We start from the raw sequence: 20,363 nt of genomic DNA on the forward strand, positions 1-20,363 counted from the left end.
CTCTCCAAGTAGCCAAGAAATTCATCCCTATGGCTATTCAATTACATGAGTGCCAGCAATTCAACTTCGCTCGGCTTATTCTTGGATGTCTTTATGAATCCATGAGGGATGCTTGTGAACATCTTAAAAGAACAGGTGATGGATCCACCTTTTTAGGTGCTGGCCCCTTCTGGTTACTGCAATTATGGCTAACTGCCACTTTTCATGCTGAGCTTGACCTTTTCTTGCCTGAGCCATACTATGAGGAATCAAGAACACGTCGAGTCGAAGGCACGAGGTTGGCGAGAATGGTGCCTAGGGAAAGAGGCCTTGGTTATGATGTGGCTTTCCAACAGTATTTTAATACTTTCCTCAGCCTGAAGAAGTTCAAGCCTAGCTTTGCTCCCTTTGTGGATAGACCACTTGGTCCTCCTTGGTTTACTCACAGATTTCCTTCTCCACCGGAATTCGAGACGGTAACCAACAACATTTGGACTGCTTACTTGATGCCTACAGTCTTGTCCTGTCGAATTGGCTTGACCTCTGGAGATTTTGGGTTAGTTGGTTACTTCCCAAACCTGGTGTCTCGCCAATTTGGCTTAACTCAAATACTCCCAAAGAGCATATATTTGGAAGAGAGGGAGGTTTGTTTGGGCAAACATGGCATGACAGAACCACAGTTCCATTCATTCTTGAACCACTTCAATCAGCCTTCTTATGAGCTTACCCCATTCGACTTCGCTCCCTCACATGCCTGCACTAGGGAATTTTTTACCTGGTGGTCTCGACACTATGAAGGACGCCTGGTCGACAAGACCGCCTTGCTTACCGCTATCTCTAATGGGTTCAACTCATCTATTTTGAACAAGATTAAGTCGAAGTTGAACGCCAGAGGTATTCTTTTAGCTTTACTTTTACTTGCATCGTTTTTACCTTGCGTGCTTTTCTCTTATGCACACCTCTTCGATGTAGGGAGCAAGTCGAAGGCAGGTTCCAGCGATTCTAGCAAGCCTCTTCCCCCACCATCTAAGGTTGAACTACAGGTAGGCTTTTACCTTCTTGTGGCTTTTCACACTTCTGTAAGATTTCTATGTTAACTTTGATATGCCCTTCCTAGATTGCTTCACGCAAGAGGCCTCATTCAACTGACACTCCTTCTGTTTCGAAGAAGCAAAAACCTGTTCCGGCCCCTTGTTCGAGTGCTCCAGATGAGGTATCCATTTATCCAACGATTTCTATTTCCCTTGGCTTAAATGCGAACTTACTGAACTGTGGCCTGCAGGATACTCCTGTTCTCTCGACCATCCCTGAGCACACTACCGCTGCTACTACTCAAGATCTTTTTCCTAGTGCTGAACCCATTACTGATGAGAAAAAGAAAAAGAAGAAGAAGAAGAAAGAACACCAACCCACCCAAGAAAGTACTCCTGAGCGCAAGTCCTCTGAGATTGAGGCACAACCTGATACTCTGGCATCACCTGAAGACCCTCCTTTGGAACAATCGGAGAGGAAGAAAAAGAAGAAAAAGAAGCAGAAAAAATCTCCTGCTGCAGCTGCTGTTGTCGAGGCTTCTGCTACTGCAAAAGAAACCACTTCACAACCTGAAGCTTCTGCTACCCCTCAAACCCAAGTAAGCCATTCTTACTTCTTGTTATTTCTTCAGCCTTTGACTGTGTTACTCATTCTTTCATGGTTTTGTTTGTTTCAGCCACCAAACTCTGCTCAAGTTATTCCTCAGGATGAGCCTGCTCTTAGCAAAGCGGCTGAGGGGGTGGTCGAAGGACCAAGCAATGCGCCTCCTGAAGATGTTGCAGAAAAAATCTCATCTCCTCAGCCTCTCGAAACGGCCATTCTTACTGAAACTTTATCACCGCCCAAGGCTCCTAGCCCGCCTCACCGCGCTTTCGCAGATGATATCCTTAAGCCTGACCATGAAGAAAACCAACTCGATCAAAGCCTACCACAACAGAATCCTTTAACAGACTCTGCCCAAGTATTGGCTGATAATGATCCTCCAACCAACTTTCCAGCTGACCCCATTGCTAATACTGAACAAAGGTCAACAGTTGATGGTGAGCACTCCACTACCAATCAGCCACAACCAAGTGGGTCAAACCATGAATCTAGTTCACCCAGTGCTGGCGCTTTCGACTCTGAAGATGGGAACTCCTATATTGGTGACTCACTCGGTGAAGAGGGAACTTCCGTGTCAAAGCCATTTCCCACTGTTGTCCTGCCAGCTGAACTTGCTAAAGAGTTAAAAGATTTAACTCCAGTCGACGCACTTAGCAAGCTTTTATCAAGCCATGGCACCTCTAGCTCCGCTTTTGAGGACGCAGGGGGTGAGGGAGATGTACTTAAGCAAGAACAGTTTGAGCATGAAATCAGGTTTAGGCGAGAAATTCTTACTGGGGATATGTTGGGTCTGCTTGAGCGTGACTCTTCTATATATTACAACATCAAAGCTCTTTTCCGCAAGCTGCAGAACCCAAAGACTGACGAAGCAATGTTCCTTCTAGTGACTCAGGCTGAAACCTTTCTAGAACAATTCGTTAGTCAATCTCAACTCCTAACCAGGACTAGCGACCTTTTGACATCTTTGCTTGCCACCCAGCAACAACATTTCGAGCAAGCTAATAGTTGCAATGCAGAGGTCACAACTATCAAGACTGCTTCTGACAAAGCCCTCGAGCAACTTGTGGCTTGTGAGAACAATATTGCTCAATGGCAGTCTGAAATCGAAGCGCTAAAGGAAAAGATTCGACAAGAGGAGGCTAAGATGGAAAAACTAGCTGCAGTGGCTATCGAAGCACAAAAGGTTAAGCTTGATGAGCTAGCACGTGAAGGTATCCAACACTTCAGTGAGGGTTTAGCTGTCCAGAAACGAGTCGAGCGCCTTGCTAGTGATAAAGAAATGCTACAACGTAAACTGGCGTCCATTCGAACTCAGTATTACCAATTTCAAGCGGCCAATCGACAGCCTCCTTCGACATCCCAGCAACAATCTTGACCTTATAAATTTTCCTTTTAGTCTTAAATTTTTGTTATTCTCTTTTGGATGTCATAACTGTAGATCTTTTAACACTAGCAACTATCGAACAATTTTGTACATGCTTTTTTAAATGTATGCCCTTTTTGGCCTTTTTATGCTGCATGTTCATGTATTGGCTGAGTATTTTATTCCTTTATTGTTGCTTGCTTTCCTTCTTTTGGGTCATCATCCCAAGCTTCATTAATAGCATTTTGCAAGGAATGGAATGAACATGTTTCCAAAGCAGTCAACATGATTAACTACACGGTTTTGGGCATTAATGCTTTGGCATTTCCCTATGCAAACTGACCACGGTTAGTTGTAACTACCTAGCCATTAATGCGCCTTAATCCTTTTATAAAGACCCACGCTTTGCAAGTTTTTGTTCATCATTTTGCACAAATAACGCATCAATACCTCTCCACAAAGAATGGATAACAAGACAAATCCTCCTTCTTCTACCTCAAGCTCAAACATGCTGCGTCCTCTTAGAAAGGGACGAATCAAGATTCCAGCTTCCAAACCTCCACGCGCTAGAATCCTTCGCCCTCGACCGGCACCAGCTAATGTAGTAGAAACCATCATTCTCTCTTCTGACTCCTCAAGCTCTAGTTCAGATGACGAAGATGAAGACTACCTCAAGTTCCTCAGTACCCTAGAGCCTGATGAAGAATACCCAGGAACTCCAACTCCTTCTTCTGAGGATGAAGACTCTCAGATCTCAGAACTTTCCAATTCTGATTCAAATGATGAGGGAACTCGGGTTCAGGGTAAACCTTAAGTGTTTATCTTTCAACATTCAACCATTTCTTGTATTTTCTTGAACATTCTTGAATGACTGGTTGTATTGTTGATTTTATATGAAATAAAACTTGATTATTGGCATTTCCTTTTACCATTTCGCAAATTTTATTCTTGCGTTATTCATTTTTTATGATTATTTCTTGCAACATTGGCTTATATTTCTTTAAATATTTGCCATTCATGTTGACTGAACGTTTCTCAGGAGTTAACTCTTCAATCTCATAAGCTCCATTTGACAAAACTTGAGAAATCTTAAATGGTCCTTCCCAATTGGGTGACCATTTTCCAAAGGCTCGATCTCGTCTGTCCATGGGGAGGATGACTTTCCAAACTAAGTCTCCTACGTCAAAGAGTTTGGATTTAACCCTTTTGTTATATGCTCTAGCAATTCGTTCTTTTTGTCGAATCAAAGCATCTAACGCCTGCAACCTTTCCTCATCCACGTCTGTTAATTCATCTAACATCATGTTCTCATAGTGATCAGGAGGTAGTTCCCATTGCCTTTGTACTCGAATCGACTGCATCATTATTTCAACAGGTAACACGGCATCGTGACCATATGTTAGTCGAAAAGGTGTCGAACCTGTTGACTCTTTAGGAGAATTCCTACATGCCCATAGGACTTGGTCCAGGGTCTTATGCCAATTCTTTGGCTTTTGGGCAACGTGCTTTTTAATTAAACTAATTATAACCTTGTTGGCTGCTTCAACTTGGCCATTTGCTTGAGCATAGTAGGGCGTCGAAGTCATTAGCTTAAAACCCAATTGTTCAGCAAAATCTTGCATCTTTCGACCAACAAACACCGTTCCTTGGTCTGTAGTGATCGTCTCAGGAAGCCCAAACCTATAAATAATATGGTCTTGGATAAAATTGATCACTGTTTCCTGATCCACGTTTGTTAGGGCAACAGCCTCTATCCATTTGGTAAAATAATCAATCCCAACTAGTATATAACGTTGGTTCTTGGATGACGCGGGCCTTATCTCACCAATTAAATCTAGAGCCCAGCCTCTAAAAGGCCAAGGTTTGATAATCGAATGCAACTCACTGGCAGGAACGTGTTGTATCCCTGCGTGTTTTTGACACTCTTGACAGCCTTTCGCATATTCTATGCAGTCCTTAAGCATGGAAGGCCAATATAAACCCTGTCGAAACAAAAGCCACTTCATCTTGTGGCCTGCTTGATGGGCACCGCAGGCTCCACTATGGGCGTTTGAAATTGCTACATACGCTTCGTTTTCATTTAGGCATTTCAACAAAACCCCTTCAGGAGTCTTCTTAAATAGTTCATTTCCCATGATTGTGTAATTCAAGGCTCTATACTTAACCTTCCTATCGGCTGTACCTGTTGGATTTTCTATGTATTTAACAATGGGTTGTCTCCAATCCGTGTCAGCCAAATTGTCAATCACGAAGACTTCAGTCATTGCTTCATCAAAGTGTGCATCAACCCTTTCGGACTCCCTTTCGACATTTAGTTCATTTGCCCCCAGCTGATGGGGTATTACCTCACATGAGATTAGTTTTTCTTTAACTTCAACTATCTCATCTAATTTTTTCCCCGTTACCTTATAACCAGAAGCAATTTGGGCTAAGTCATTTGCTTCTTGGTTTTCGATCCGAGGCACGTGTTGAATGTCACATGAATCAAATCGTTTTAGTAGCGAGAAGGCAATGACAAAGTATTTCATCAAATGTTCTTGAATGCATTTATATTCCTTTGTCAATTGTTTTATCACTAGCTCAGAATCTCCTCTGATTTTAACATGTTTTGCCCCCAAGTCCAAAATAATTTTTAGACCTACAATTAAAGCCTCGTACTCGGCTTCATTATTGGAGCATGTTCCATTAATCTTGTACTTAAACTTTGTTGGAATCTTTGAAGGAGAAATGATTAAGATTCCAATTCCTGTACCATGTTTGTGCTTCGAGCCATCAAAGTACAACATCCAAGGATTGGTTTTAATAACATATGCTTAATGATGTCAAAATGAGAATAAACATAAACATGAACTGGTTTGATATATTGCTTAAGTTTGGTACAAGAGAAATACAAACATAGACAAAGCTTTTCAATTGGACTATATCTAGTCTCAGCATCATTCAAGATTCTACTTAGATAGTAAATAGCCTTTTCTACGCCATTTTCATCCTCTTGTGCGAGCATGCTTCCAATAGTCGAATCTGACGCTGCGATGTACAACTTCATTGCTTTGTTTCGAATAGGAGGCATTAAAGTTGGAGGCTTTGACAAGTATGCCTTGATATCATCAAATGCCTTTTGTTGTTCCGTTCCCCATTCAAATACATCACCTTTCTTGAGCCTCAGCAGTGGAGAAAAGGGGTGAGCTCTGCCACTTAGGTTTGATATAAACCTTCTCAAGAAATTGACCTTTCCCAGCAAAGATTGAAGCTGTTTCTTTGTTCCTGGAGGTTCTGTCTCCATGATGGCTTTTGTCTTATTTTGATTAATTTCTATGCCCTTCTTATGCACAACAAAGCCAAGGAAATCTCCTGCATGTACACAAAAAGCACATTTCAGTGGATTCATTTTTAATCCACATTTTCTCATTCTTTCGAACGATTTTTTAAGATGTTCGATATGTTCATCCTGGGAAGAGGATTTCACAACAATATCATCAATGTAAACCTGCATAAATATTTCGATAAAATCATGAAAAATTAAGTTCATGGCTCTTTGGTATGTTGCTCCAGCATTTTTTAATCCAAAAGGCATCACTACCCACTCATAGGTGCCTAAAGCACCAGGGCAACGAAATGCGGTTTTTGGCACATCATCTTCGTCAATAAAGATTTGATTATAACCTGAATAGCCATCTAACATACTCAAATATTCATGCCCTGCTGCTGAGTCGACTAACATTTCGGCTATAGGCATGGAATATTCATCCTTAAGTGTAGCATTATTCAAATCTCTAAAGTCTATGCAAACCCTCAGTGATCCATTTTTCTTAATAACAGGAACAATGTTAGCTAACCATTCCACATACCTGGTTGTTCGAATGAACTTGCATTTGAGCAACCTTTCAATTTCTGCTTTGATCTTTGTCATGATTTCTGGTGCAAACCTCCTTGGAAGCTGCTTTACAGGTTTCTTATCTGGTCGAAGGGGTAGCCTATGCTCCACAAGATTTCTGCTTAACCCAGGCATTTCGTTATAGTCCCATGCAAAGCAGTCTCTGTATTTCTTAAGCAACTCGACCATTTTTTCTCTTAAGGTTGGGTCTATATTGGCACTAATGTAAGTTGGCCTTTTAACAGAGCCATCTCCAATATCAACCTCCTGCAAAGGATCTTGGGCTTGCATTCTCTGAATCGAACTATGTGGATCTTTCTCAAAACCCAAAGGCTCATCGTCATAGATGCAATCTAACCTTTGCTTTTTTCCATCATTTACTTCACTAACCTCCGAGGCCAGTTTGTCCCTTAAGTTCTCATTGGCTTCGACAGCCATATCTTCTTGAACATTAATGGCCTCAAGAGCCATTTTGATTCTATTCTCGGCTGCATAAGCCGTAATTCGATCCCATGCTGGGGACTCAATCATCAAACTCATCATGGTTGACCCATCCAGACACTGGTGGGTATGCATCCTCACACAAGGGTTTCTCGATGTCTTCCCTCTCCCAACAAAAACCATGGGTTGGATGTAACTTAACTGAGTGGTATACATTTTTTGATACCACTTCATTTGGATCGAAGGCAGCATCTTGCTCACCACAAGGAGCAATCGAAGCCAGATTTTTGTCGAAGTTCTGTAAAGTCACAGTGCCTGTCTCTGAAACATATGCACTTTGATCTGCTTCTACATTCTCGACTAAACCATCTTCTCTCCAGATGATTAACCTTTGGTGCATGGTTGAGGGAACAGCTCCAACACCATGTATCCATTCTCTACCTAACAACAGATTGTAATTAGGTTTGGCAGCTATGACCATAAACAAGGTCTTTCGAACTGTACTACCAACACAAACTTCCAATTGCACTGCCCCCAGGGAATGGCCAGTTTTTCCTTCATAATTGGCCAACAATACATTGTGGGAATGAAGGTCTGTGTCATAGAGACCTAATTTCTTCAACATGAAATGAGGCATGATATTCACCACAGCTCCTCCATCCACTAAGACTTTATTGATTCCCACATTATTCACTTTTGCCCTGATGAACAAAGCCTTCAAGTGGTTCTGCATTCCCAGATCTGGCTTTTCGAAGACAGCTTTTTGCTCTTCGACACAACCATTTTGCATAACATAATAACACATTGGCTTATGATCAGCCAAATTAAGGGCTTCGAAGTCCTCTTCCAGTTCATTGACTTCAGTAGGTATATCATATTCCAGTGGCAGAATCGACACCACATTGACCATGACATCAAAATCAGACCCCTCATCCAGGAGATTATCATCCTCCATGTCATCCTTATCTTCTGCCCCTCCTTGGGCATTTTCAGCTATTGGCTCTTCCAATATTATGGAAAGCCTCTCCTTTACTGGCCTCTTGGCCATTTCAACCTTTTCAGCCTTCTGGGTTGCTACAGCCTTGCCCCCAGCCTCAGCCTCTTTTGCTGTCAACTTTTGTTTCCTCTGGAACCTTCGCCACTGAGTGCGGGTCATAGGATTTTTTCCCTTATAGTTATTCCTATAAGAGTATTTGTTGACTTCAGTGGCAGCATTCACTGTTTCCTTCCCAGCTACCACTTTTGAACCCTTGGGTTCAGATACAATGTTCACATTAACATTGCTAGAGCTTCCATTTTCCATCATCCTTCGATTAAAAGTGACGTACTGTCCACTCACCCATTGGTTAACAGGTGCTCTCCCAGATGGTTTGAAAGTGTTTTGGGGGCCTAGCCTCTGCCGGATCGAAAGGCCTTTGGTAATAGGTTTTCCCCAATTGGCCCCTTTGTAAGGCCAAGCTTTTTGATTTGGCCTAGATTTTGGCCATTTTCTCTTGCTTTCAGCATAAGGTACAACACTTTGAAGGCCTGCAGTAGCCTCTTTGTCACACACAGCACTGCATCTAGGGCAAAGCATCACTTCAGCATTCTTCAGCTTGCACCTATTTAGGAAGTCCACCAATTCTTCCTCAGCATTGGGGTATACCTCTCGTACCCTCTTTTCATACTCCTCTTCAGGCACAGCCTTGATTGGAGCAGCAGCGTCCATCACTTCAACCATGTTGCAGTCATAGACTTCGACATAGGTAGCGTCTGCAGGAGGCAAGGGATCTGAATCTACCTTCATTGGAGGCTTTGCCTTATCAGCATACTTCAGCCTTCCTTCATTCAGCGCTTTTTGCACCAAATCCCTGAAAACAACACATTGATAAGTTTTATGTCCCAAATAATTATGAAACTTACAATATCCTCTTTTCTTTCTTTGTTCTATTGGTGGTATTTTCATATCCTTTGGCACAATAATTTGGCCGTCATTCACCAATAAATCAAAAATCTCATCATATTTAGTAATGTCGAAAGTATAAGTCTTTGCAACAAACTTATCATTTTTTGGTTCGATAGGATTTTTTCCATTCGACGGCCTCAACAGTTTGCAAGTGTAAGGAGGCCCAGGCTTTAATTCAGCCACATTAATATCACTATCATCGAAATCTAAGTATTCATCACTCATTTCATAATCAATTTCATTGTCATAGGAATCAACAAAACCTATTTCTTTCTTTTTCTGAAACTTAGAATTTCTAACTTTTTCAGCTTTTAACCTTTCGATTTGTCTCACTCTGTCAGCCAACTGTGACATGTCTCGAAGGTATTGGGTATCCAATTTCTTTCGAATTGAATAATCTAACCCACCAGCAGCCATCTCCACTAGTTCGTGTTCAGGCACTTGAGTAAAGCACCTGGACTTCAGCAAACGAAACCTATTTAGATAGTCATCAATTGACTCTTGGTTTTTTCTTTTTACACTGGCTAACTCTTTCAGACTTATTTTGGTTTGGCCCATATAAAATTGCTCATGGAAAGTCCTTTCCAATTGGGCCCAACTATGAATCGAATTGGGAGGCAAAGTTGTAAACCAAGTAAATGCATTCTTGGTAAGCGAATTGGGAAAGTATTTCATTCGCAAATTTTCATTATTCGCCAAATTCCCAGACTCAGCTAAATACCTAGCAATATGTTCTACGGTTGATTCATTAGTGTCCCCAGCAAACTTAGTGTATTTTGGGACTTTCCAACCTCTTGGTAACTCGGTTTGCAGCACATAGTCAGTGAAGGCAGAGACAAAATTTGGCCTTCGACAACCCGTGTTTAGGCCGTTTTGGGCCAAAATCGTTTCGACCATGTTAGCCAAATTGTGTTGGCCAAGCAGATTATTGTTTTGCACCTCTCGCACTACCTCGTCAGGATCCTGGTTCCTCCTAACCATTACCACTGGAGGGTTCTGACGTACCACTTGTGGATTTGGGTTAATAACAGGAGGGTTTTGATTTACTACTTGAGGCATTTGATTAACCTCGTGAGGATAATAAGTTTCCTCTTGTACGACCGGCGTAGGTGTTGGGTTAGGAACTGTTTCAGTAGCCACATAAGTTGGCCTTTGCTGCACTGGAGTCGAAGACATTGCAGGTAGTATTACTTGTGGAGTAATGGGATTTACTCTAGGAGGTGGTGGGGGTGTCCCAAAAAAATCTGCAATTCGACTCATTTGAAATGCCAACATTTGATAACTCTCGTTGGTATTCTGAATTAATGGATTAAACACAGTACCAATTTGTTGTGTTAAGAGATTGACCATTTCATGGTTACTCTCATCCATTTGTTGTCTCAAAGACAACACAGATGCAGTCGTTAAGGGTGTGGGAGTTACCCTTGACGAAGTATACCTATCAGGTTCGAAACTTGGCATTCCTAAGCCAAGTGTGGGGGGAGGCCCATACATAAAGCCCTGACCTGATGGTGGTTTCGAACGTCCAAAACCAGCAGTCACGGACGGAATTGCCATAGTTGGTACTGGCAAAGTTGGAATAACATCATGCACAGTCGAAATGGTTGGACTGGAGAATATTGGAACATTCACCAACTCAGATGTTACCAAACTTTGTGGGGGCGGATCGACTCCACCACTCGAACTTGCTTCACTACTCATGGCACTAGAACTTGGAGTTTTACTAGGATTAGATCTCTGAGTAGTTTTAACCATAACCTAACTTATCATGAGTTATATGCAAGTAACAAGTTTTTTATTCCACAATATAAAAATAAACACAACTTTAACAAACACAAAACCAGTCCCACTGGGCGTGCCAATTTGTTTACGTTCGAATTTGGTAAACAACCGCTAGTTTAAGTATTTAAACTCGCGAGATCAACTAGTAAATCTCAGGACAATTTTGTGTTTATTCGCTTCAAGAAAACTGTTTGAATGTTCGTTTGAATAAGGAAACAAACACTTAGGAATTAAAATATTTTAAAGCATACAAGAGAAACTAATTCGAATCGCCTCGAAGTAGCAGTTTCTCAAGCAAGTATCTGGATTCAGACTTGGAAAAAATTACTAGAAAACAAATTGCATTGAATGAAAACAATTACAAATAAAGATGGTTCACAAAACATACATTTCTCCTTCGAATTCCGTTCGTTCGATCGCTGAGTACTTAGAATTTTTAGAGAGAATGTTTGTATAAATTTTGTGACCCCTGTTCTGAATGAAAAACTACTATAAATACTACTACTAAGTGGTAACTGTTTCTCGATCATCTGGACGCTCCTCCATTTGCCACGTCGACCACGTTCTCCACTTTCATCTTTCATTCCTTCAGCGCGCGCCAAGACCTTTTGGGCCGTTCGTTGTTCCTTCTTTGGGCTTGGCCCAGCTCTCCATCGGTTCGATTTCGCGCTTTCGATAGCTTCCTGGCAGAACCAAAATTGGACGTATTATCCATATCTTTCGAAGCGCTTTTTGGCTTCGACCTTAGCTGGCTTTCGACGCCACCTTTGAAAGTTTTATTTTAACAATATCACCTCCAAATAAATATTGGACCCACCAATTATATTTAATTGATAAATACCAAATTTATATCCAACACAAGCCTTTTTCTATGAATTAGTTATAGCAACATGTTCAATAATGCAAACAAAAGGACTCCATGTACATAAATAGACACTATATAGTCACTACTCCAGCTGGTTTTGGGGATATATTTTATAATATATTTTTTAATTATTGTATCAATGATTTTTGTTTGTATATATTAGGTGGGTCCAACACACTATTTTTTAAAAAAAAAATAGAAAATGAGGAAATTTTTATTAATTAAAAATAATACTAACAAAATATTTTATAACCGTATTTCTTTAAGAGAAATTAAACTATGTTCCATAATATTATTATAAGGTTAAGCTTTTACCATTAAACTACCACGGGTGAGACCAACACATATTGTCATATTGAGGTCTAAGATAAATGCTAAAATGTTGCCTTTTATATAGTCATAGCATAATTTTAGTAAAATTATAAAATAAAAATTGAAATTTTATATCCTAGGCGTTTTAAAATACAAAATTATTTATTAAACAATATTTTTATATTTTCCATGTTGAGGTAAAAAAAAATTCTTCTTTAAAAATAGTAAATTCTCTCTCAATTATGTCAGTCTTATATTTGTTTAATAGCGTTAAAAATATATATACTCTTTAGCATACTCTTTTTTAACATAGTATTTTAACAATTGAAAATCAACAAAAAAAATAACAAAAAATTATATGTTGGGAATTTCCGACCGCCAAGAAAAACAAGTTGATAACAAAAAATTATGTGTTGGGAATTTCTGGCAAGAAAAACAAGTTGATGAAATAATATTAAGACACGTCATCTTCATCTAAAATTTAAATTTTATGTCTTGAAGTTCAGAGAAAAAGGGAGGGATGACTTTAAGAATAAAGGAATGATTAAATAAAAAATAAAAAGATGACTGCCTAGTTCTCACACGATGCATGAAATTTTTTTTTTCTTTTCATTAGACTACATTCATCGTGGTTCGTGAAGGTGTTTTGAGGGACTTTGAATAAATCTTAAAATCCATTATACACCTCTTTATAATACTTACAAAATAAAAAGAAAATACTTATAAAGTATATTTATCACGAGAAACTCTCCGTACAAAAGAAGTTAGAGATTTTTCTATATATATTTTCCTTTTTTTTATTTATTTATTAAAATACAAAATCCCTCAATTTACAGCAACCGTGACGAGCGCAACAATAGTTACCGGGTATACAGATCACTTGGAAGCCTCGATATTACAGCGTCTTAAGTACAACCCAGACTTCGTAATGCTCTGGTTATTTCACTTGCTCTTTGGAAAACATCTTTGGTTTTTGGGTTGAAAGTTAACACGGACGGGTCTGTGTTGAGTAATCCTCCTTCTGCTGCTTGTGGAGAAATTTTTCATGACAATTTGGCTTCTTTTAAGGATTGTTTTGCGCAGATCTTTGTCATCATTCTGGTCATGAAGTTGACGCATAGTAAAGGTTGGTATAATGTTTGGATTGAGTATGATTCACAAACGGCTCTTTGCGCTTTTACCAATCATGATGTCGTCCCTTGGAATGCCTCAACTTCCCAAGGGGTGTTCTTGATAAATTAGGACTCCCTTGTTATCGTTTTGATTGATTTTTTTATTTCGTCAGGGGTCCCCCTCTCTCTTGTAAATTTTTTTTTATTTATATATATTATTATGAGCTATATGTTCGGGATAAAAATATTTATGGGTGTCAACATAGTTGAAATGTCTACTCATTTTTTGATGCTAGATATTCTTATAAGTTATAACTTGTAAAATAAAATACAAAATCTTCCTAAAATTGGGAACTCAAAAGTTGTTTCGGAAGAGAAATTTAAAGAGTTTGGATACATTTTAAAGTTCAATATACTGTTATAAAATACTCGCAACATAAGGAAGATATATATATTAATCATTTTTCTCTATTCTCCTTCCTCCAAATACACAAATAGATCCAAAGTAGGTTTGGACTTAAATTTTAGAGGAGAGACTTTTAAGTGTTAAATCTCTTACATCAAACATCAAGTGGTTTCAGTCTCCTTCCGATCGCAGTTGTGGGAGATCGAACTGTGGTCATTCCTACCAAATTCAGCGCAATCACTACTGAACCAACTAACATTAATAGTGATCACATAACATTTTAATCACACATAAAAAATAAACCTTATACCGCTTTCTTAATTATCTTTTCTTAGAACCCAAAAGAATATTCACTCCTCTTTCCCCTTTTCTTTCTTTTTGTGAAAAAGGAAAAATGATATATATATATATATATATATATATATATATATATATATATATATATATATATATATATATATATATATCAACTAAAGAGTCCTTCATCACAAGGTGTGTCAAAAAAGACTACCAGAGTTTACAGATATAGAAAGTGAAAAAACATCGTAAAAAAGTTACATCATGCCCAAACAAGTAAACGAGCTTGACTACCAGTTATGATAGTTGGAGACTAAATTGGAATTTGTTGTCTTCAACCACATGTACGAATAAACTTTAACCTTGTCCAACAACTGAGGTACGGATTGAGCTGAGCTTCTGAATAATCGTCGATTTCTTTCATTCCAGATCAGCCAGACACATAAGAGTCAAATAAGCTGAAGAAATGAACGGCGCGCTGTGAGACCACCAGCTGAGAAAGTAAACTGAAGAAAATGATCTGCCAGACTTTGTGAATCCACCGATGACACGTCAGGCCATGACATAACTGATGACCAAAGGGAATCAAAGATGTTGCAGGAAAGGAACAAGTGCTGAGCTATCTCCATGTTTCCGCATTCGACCACACAAAATTGATCCTCTGGGAGGATGATGCCACGGATAGCCAAATTTATTTTAGTTGGCAACTATCTTTCATGGTTCCCCTTTTCTTTCTTAATTATTTTTTGTCACTTCCTTCCCTTCAACATTTAATTCATTCACACAATTGAACCCAAAAGAATATGTTTATTAGTTTTATTTTTGTTTGAGGGATTGTTTTCTGTTAATTCGTTTGCTGTACCATACCATGTACACATGGTGGGCGCACACATTGGCAAATGCTTTTAGTGTAGTGTCACCTATCCACTGCCTAATAGAGAAAAAGTAAATGCCACGTTGGATTTAGCCTCTATAGAATATATCTATCATTGATTTGGAAATTAAATGAAACAGTATTAAAACATTTGTTATTATAAACTAAATAAAAAAAATGAATTTAAACCTTACTATATGTAGTGCTAGACAATAGCACATGTTGAAATGAGGCTAAGTGGATAGTGCTCTATTATCTATCTCATTCATCAAAGTGGGAAAAAGCCTTCAAAAGATAGACGCACTCTCTACTACTTTGGGTGCATTAATAATACTCTCCTCTTTCCCCTTTTCTTTCTTATCATAGCACATAGATTTAGTTATTGTTATTTTGTGGGACATTATATGATATATATGATCTTATATTATATGATATGATATGATTTGTAACACATCATGTGAAACCCTTTATTGGGGGACATTTTTTATGGTTCAATCAATTCAAGCCATCGTTAAAGTTCTTTTCCACCGTGTTTCTCTAATAAAGGGAGATTAATAATAATGACTTTATTGAAGAACCGAATTTGGCCCAAGAGATGGGATTAATTAGTATTTAGATTTAGATTAGACTTTTCTCTAATCTAAGCACTATAGTTTGAGGTGAGATTTATATCATCTTTTTGTAAAGACAAATACATTGAGACTACTTAATGATGGAAAGTATAAGAAACATCCAAGCAATAACATATTAAACATCATGACACATGTGTTTACACTGATTTTTGGTAAACAAGCGCTAGTTTAAATTAATTACTTGAGAGATCAACTAGTAAATCTCGGAACATATTTGTGTGTTATTTTCTAGAAAAATATGAATGTTCATCATCTTTTACTTGAACATTTATTGTCTGATTTGCATTAAATGCATTAAAAACAGACTGATTCGACAAAGTCGAATGATCAAATTAAAATACAAAAAGGATTAAAGTAAATTTGCATAAACTTGTTAAATGATTTGCAAATAAAAGTTAAAGAACCTGAAGATAAATTGCAATGAAATGATAAAGTGCAGAAACTTTAAAGGACTTGAAAGATTAAATTGCATTTGAATGTAAATAGTGGTTGGAATCCATCTATGTTCGTCCCTTGAACCCGTTTGCCACCGCGGCGTGGGTGTTGCAAGACTTTCATAAAATAGGATTCAACAACCTTGTTCTTATTACAAACAGATATATATAGACCTTGCAGAAAAAACTACCACTAGATCCTACGGTTTAAGTTAAAACAAAGAAATAACTTCTAATAGTAGCCTTACACTTGGCATAATTACAAGACAAATAAAAATAACTTCCACTTGCATGCGCTTGCCTTGCTTCACTTTGTCAATCCAATACTGTTTATAATTCGTCCAACATGTTGATAATTATATATAATTCGACCAAATTAAAACCAATCACAATAATTCGACCAACAAGTTGCATCTTTGACTAAAAGAATGTCTTGAATTTAATGAAAGCTAATCACTTCGACAGAAATACTTTCAAATTCATATATGGCCATTCCAAATAACATGGTGGAATCTACTCTCTAATTAATATTCATATGACCATTCCATTTTTTCCTTCTTTTCAAATTCTAACACCAAAAGTTTCTCAATACCATAAACTTTGTAATTTTGGTGTCAACAACATGATATAGGGTAAGAGTAACCTTTGTACTTGTTAGCTTTATTCATTCTAATTAAAACCCTAGTTATCATTTCTCTTTGTTATCTCTATTGTAACGGTTTAAAAGTTAAAATGAGCTTGAGGACATAAGACTAAAGATCATATCTATCCCCCAAGAAAACACATTTATGCTTAAGGCATTCTTTTGTCAAGTAGTTTGATGGCTAAAAATTTCACTCTTAAAGTAGATAAGTTGAATAATCGAGGTTCAAACTCCAGCTCCCTGCATAAATAATGCGATGTTCTGTCAACTGAACTAAACTCACAAAACTTTATGCACATAACTTTAACATTAAGTAAATAAATATCTTATATATTCGTTTAAGCCATTCATGCGAGACTACTTACTCATATTTGACTTTATATATTATTTCATTTTATCATAAAATTTTAGTTAAGTTATGTGGTGACAAGTGTGAGATCAGTTAAGTTCTACATTATTTAGAAAAATGGAGGTTGAACATTTTATAAGTAAGAAGACTTGTAAACTTAACGGTTTAAGATTTTGTGTTAAGGTGTGGTATCCAACTCACTAGTATTATTGCTCTGAGTCCGATGTGAATGATCTCTCGTCTGTCCCCTTGTGACCCAATAGGTTAAACATTGCATACTTACTCATATTTGACTTTAAATGTTATATTTCATTTTATTTTATTATAAAAATTTAGTTAGGTTAAGCATTGCATTTTTTTACTCAAGCATTGCATTATTTTATTTTTTTTGACTAATCAAGCATTGCAGTTTATTATTCGGTTCATTAAAAAAATAAAAAATATTAGCATTTAGAATCGCAATGTTAACTACAGTCACAGCACAGTTTAAACTAGATATGCAATATGGTTTTTCTATTTAACTTTACACTTTTCATCATAGTAGAAAATTAAAATAGAAAGTGGAAGAAATATATATAAGGTAGAAAGTGGAATATATTAGATTAGATCATGCACTTTTAAAAATTAAAGTTATGATTATTAATTAAAAAGTACGGAGTAATATATATCATCATAATCATAAATTATTAAAAAAACACAGACGTGGTTAATCGAAATGGAATCATGTAACTATTGAAGATCACTTTACATAATTATCCTTGTCAATCCAAAACTTAATCAATACTTGTATAATTACATTAGTTTATTACTTTTTGATAGTCACATTTCAACTTATCTTGTAAAATACACTAACTATTAAAACAATCCAAAGATTAAATACAACTCTCAATACTTTATGTTTTCTTCCAAGAAACACGAAAAGGGCCAAAGGCCACTTGCTACTCTTTGTTATTATAATTAAATTATAATTAATCAGCATTATTTTCCAAAACTATCAACAAAACAAGTTGTTGATAACATAAATCAAAGCTGTTAGCTGGTAAGATACCGGACAAATTTAGTGATACGAAAAATGGCTTCAAATTGATCATAGATAATTGGTAGTACTCATTTCCATTTAGAATTTAAAATGCCCAAGTAGAGATTCACATTTTTTTGCTGGATTTGCTTAAAATTCAATCCTTAGTTTTCTTTAAAGTAATTTCAATGGTTAGTCACACTTTTTTTTTTATAACAATGAAGTTCGAAGTCCAAAAAACAAGTGTGGAACTAAAAACTAAATCTCTAATCTTGTTAGGGTTGGGAATAGGCCAGGCGGCCTACAGGGGCCTTCAGCCTGGCCTGTATAAGCCTGGTCTGGCCTGATTATTAAAAATGCTAGGCTTAGGCTTTGAAAACAGCCAGTTTACATAAATAGGCCAGGTTTAGGCTTCTAAAAAGGCCTACGAAGCCTGATAGACCGGCCTGTTTATAATAATTATTATTTATATCTTATAAAAAAATATTATTTATAATAATTATTATTTTTCGTAATCGTATTTGTTATTTTATTAGTTTTTAATTATTGTGTTAATCACAGTGGCGGAGCTAGCCTAAAAAATGGGGGCGGGCCGCTATAAATATAAATTGAATATATATATATATATATATATATATATATACGGGGAGGAATCAAATTACACCGGTGTAACATTTGAGTAATGTTACACCGCTCAATAACGCTTCAACGAATACAAAATTTACAAAATTCACCGTTGGATTGAAAGTTTATATCATATAGATCATTCATGTTCAATTCTAAAAGCATATCATATTTAAGGGTGTATCTAATTTGAATATCTAAAAATAGTTAAAAGATGAACCATTACAATTTTTAATAAATAAATTTTAAAAATATATTATGAAATATATTTTATGTCAATTCATGTGTAAAATTGATTCTTTTTAATTAATTCTTGTATTTATGTTTATAGTATTATATGAATCTCTTTAAAAAAAATTAACAAAAGATTGATCAAACATGAATTTTTATACACTAAAACTCTATTTTAAATAAAAATTTAAAAACTTTATTACAAAATAAATTACACATTTTTTAAAGCATATATAAATTATCTAACAATTCCAAATCGAGGGGGTTTATAACCCCCGCAAAATGGAAAGCAGTTGAATAATTTTGGGTTGTCCAAAAATGGAGATAGAAACCCCCGTAAAACTGAGGAAAAACAAACTACACGTACTATTTAGCGGAGGTTTAAAACCGCCGCTAGATGACTTGTATATGAAAAAAAAAAATTAAAAACGTTGGGGCGGGCCATGGCCCTGTCCAGCCCATGAGGGGCTCCGCCCCTGGTTAATCATATTATTAGCTTTTTCTTAATGTTGTAGAAATTATAAAAATTTAAATGTGAACTTTTTAAGGCCTGTTTAGCCTATTTAAAAAAACTATATAGAGAAGCTTTGATGTAACACATGCTTTTAAACAGGCTACAAGGTCAGGCCAGACTTTTAAAAGGCTCAGGCCAGGCCAAAAAAAATAACATTTGATAGGTCGCAGACCAGGCTCAGGCCTAAAAAAAAATCATAGGCCAGACTTAGGCCTGTCAAGACCTGGCCTGACCTGATCTGTTCCCGACCCTAAATCTTGCGTTGTCAACTGAGTTGTACATATATAGCTCAATCACCGATTTCTAATATACTTTTAATATTACAGTACTTTTTATTTCATTATTATTGAATCTAGGGTTAAAAGTATACCAATATCTTTTGACACTGGTCACAATTCTTAGTATAATATAATCTTATGAAATGAAAAGCTTCCATGCATACAACAAAGTATAATACTAATAATAAGACAAAACTTAATCCAGTTTCTCATCTATTTTTTTATTACATTTTTAAACTAATGAAATGTAGTAGGTGATTTTTGGAATACAGATATATACTTGCAATTTTTTATTCTCCACGTAACCTTTTTCTGAAGAAACTCATCAAAATATTCTCCCAAAAAAAGACCCCTCGCCTACTATATTATTAGTACTCTCTAGAACCGCGACTGAAATTTCTTTGACTTGTAGTTCATATTTAAGTTGAAAAGGACTTGCATGTTATCTATGTATTTACTACTACTATTTATTATTTAAAATCAAAACCAATTTATCATGATGTTTATATATACTAGTATAGTTTACCAAAAATAAGAAAGAAGAGCCGACAAAGGTTGGTATGTATATGTATCATGATTGAGCAAAGTTATAATGTCATAAAGTAAGGTATTTGTGGTTTTTCGATCAAAATTAAACTATCCTAATTAATTAGTATTTTAAAATAAAATAAAATGTATATTTTTTAAATTGTTCGATCTTAATCAAATGGTTAAATAAATGATGACTGCATGATTGCACAAAAAATAAGAGTATC

The 20,363-nt window shown here is 36.7% G+C and overlaps 1 protein-coding gene across 1 annotated transcript; it reads left to right on the forward strand.

Moving 5' to 3' along the window:
• The first annotated feature begins 1,668 nt into the window (after nucleotides 1–1,668).
• LOC123904239 lies at nucleotides 1,669–2,989 on the forward strand. Its single transcript, XM_045953926.1, has 2 exons — nucleotides 1,669–1,676; nucleotides 1,735–2,989. Exons 1-2 carry the CDS (start codon nucleotides 1,669–1,671, stop codon nucleotides 2,987–2,989), a joined length of 1,263 nt encoding a protein of 420 aa, XP_045809882.1.
• The last annotated feature ends 17,374 nt before the right edge of the window (nucleotides 2,990–20,363 follow it).

The sequence above is a fragment of the Trifolium pratense genome, linkage group LG2 (assembly GCF_020283565.1).
Source record: "Trifolium pratense cultivar HEN17-A07 linkage group LG2, ARS_RC_1.1, whole genome shotgun sequence".
Taxonomy (NCBI): Eukaryota; Viridiplantae; Streptophyta; class Magnoliopsida; order Fabales; family Fabaceae; genus Trifolium; species Trifolium pratense.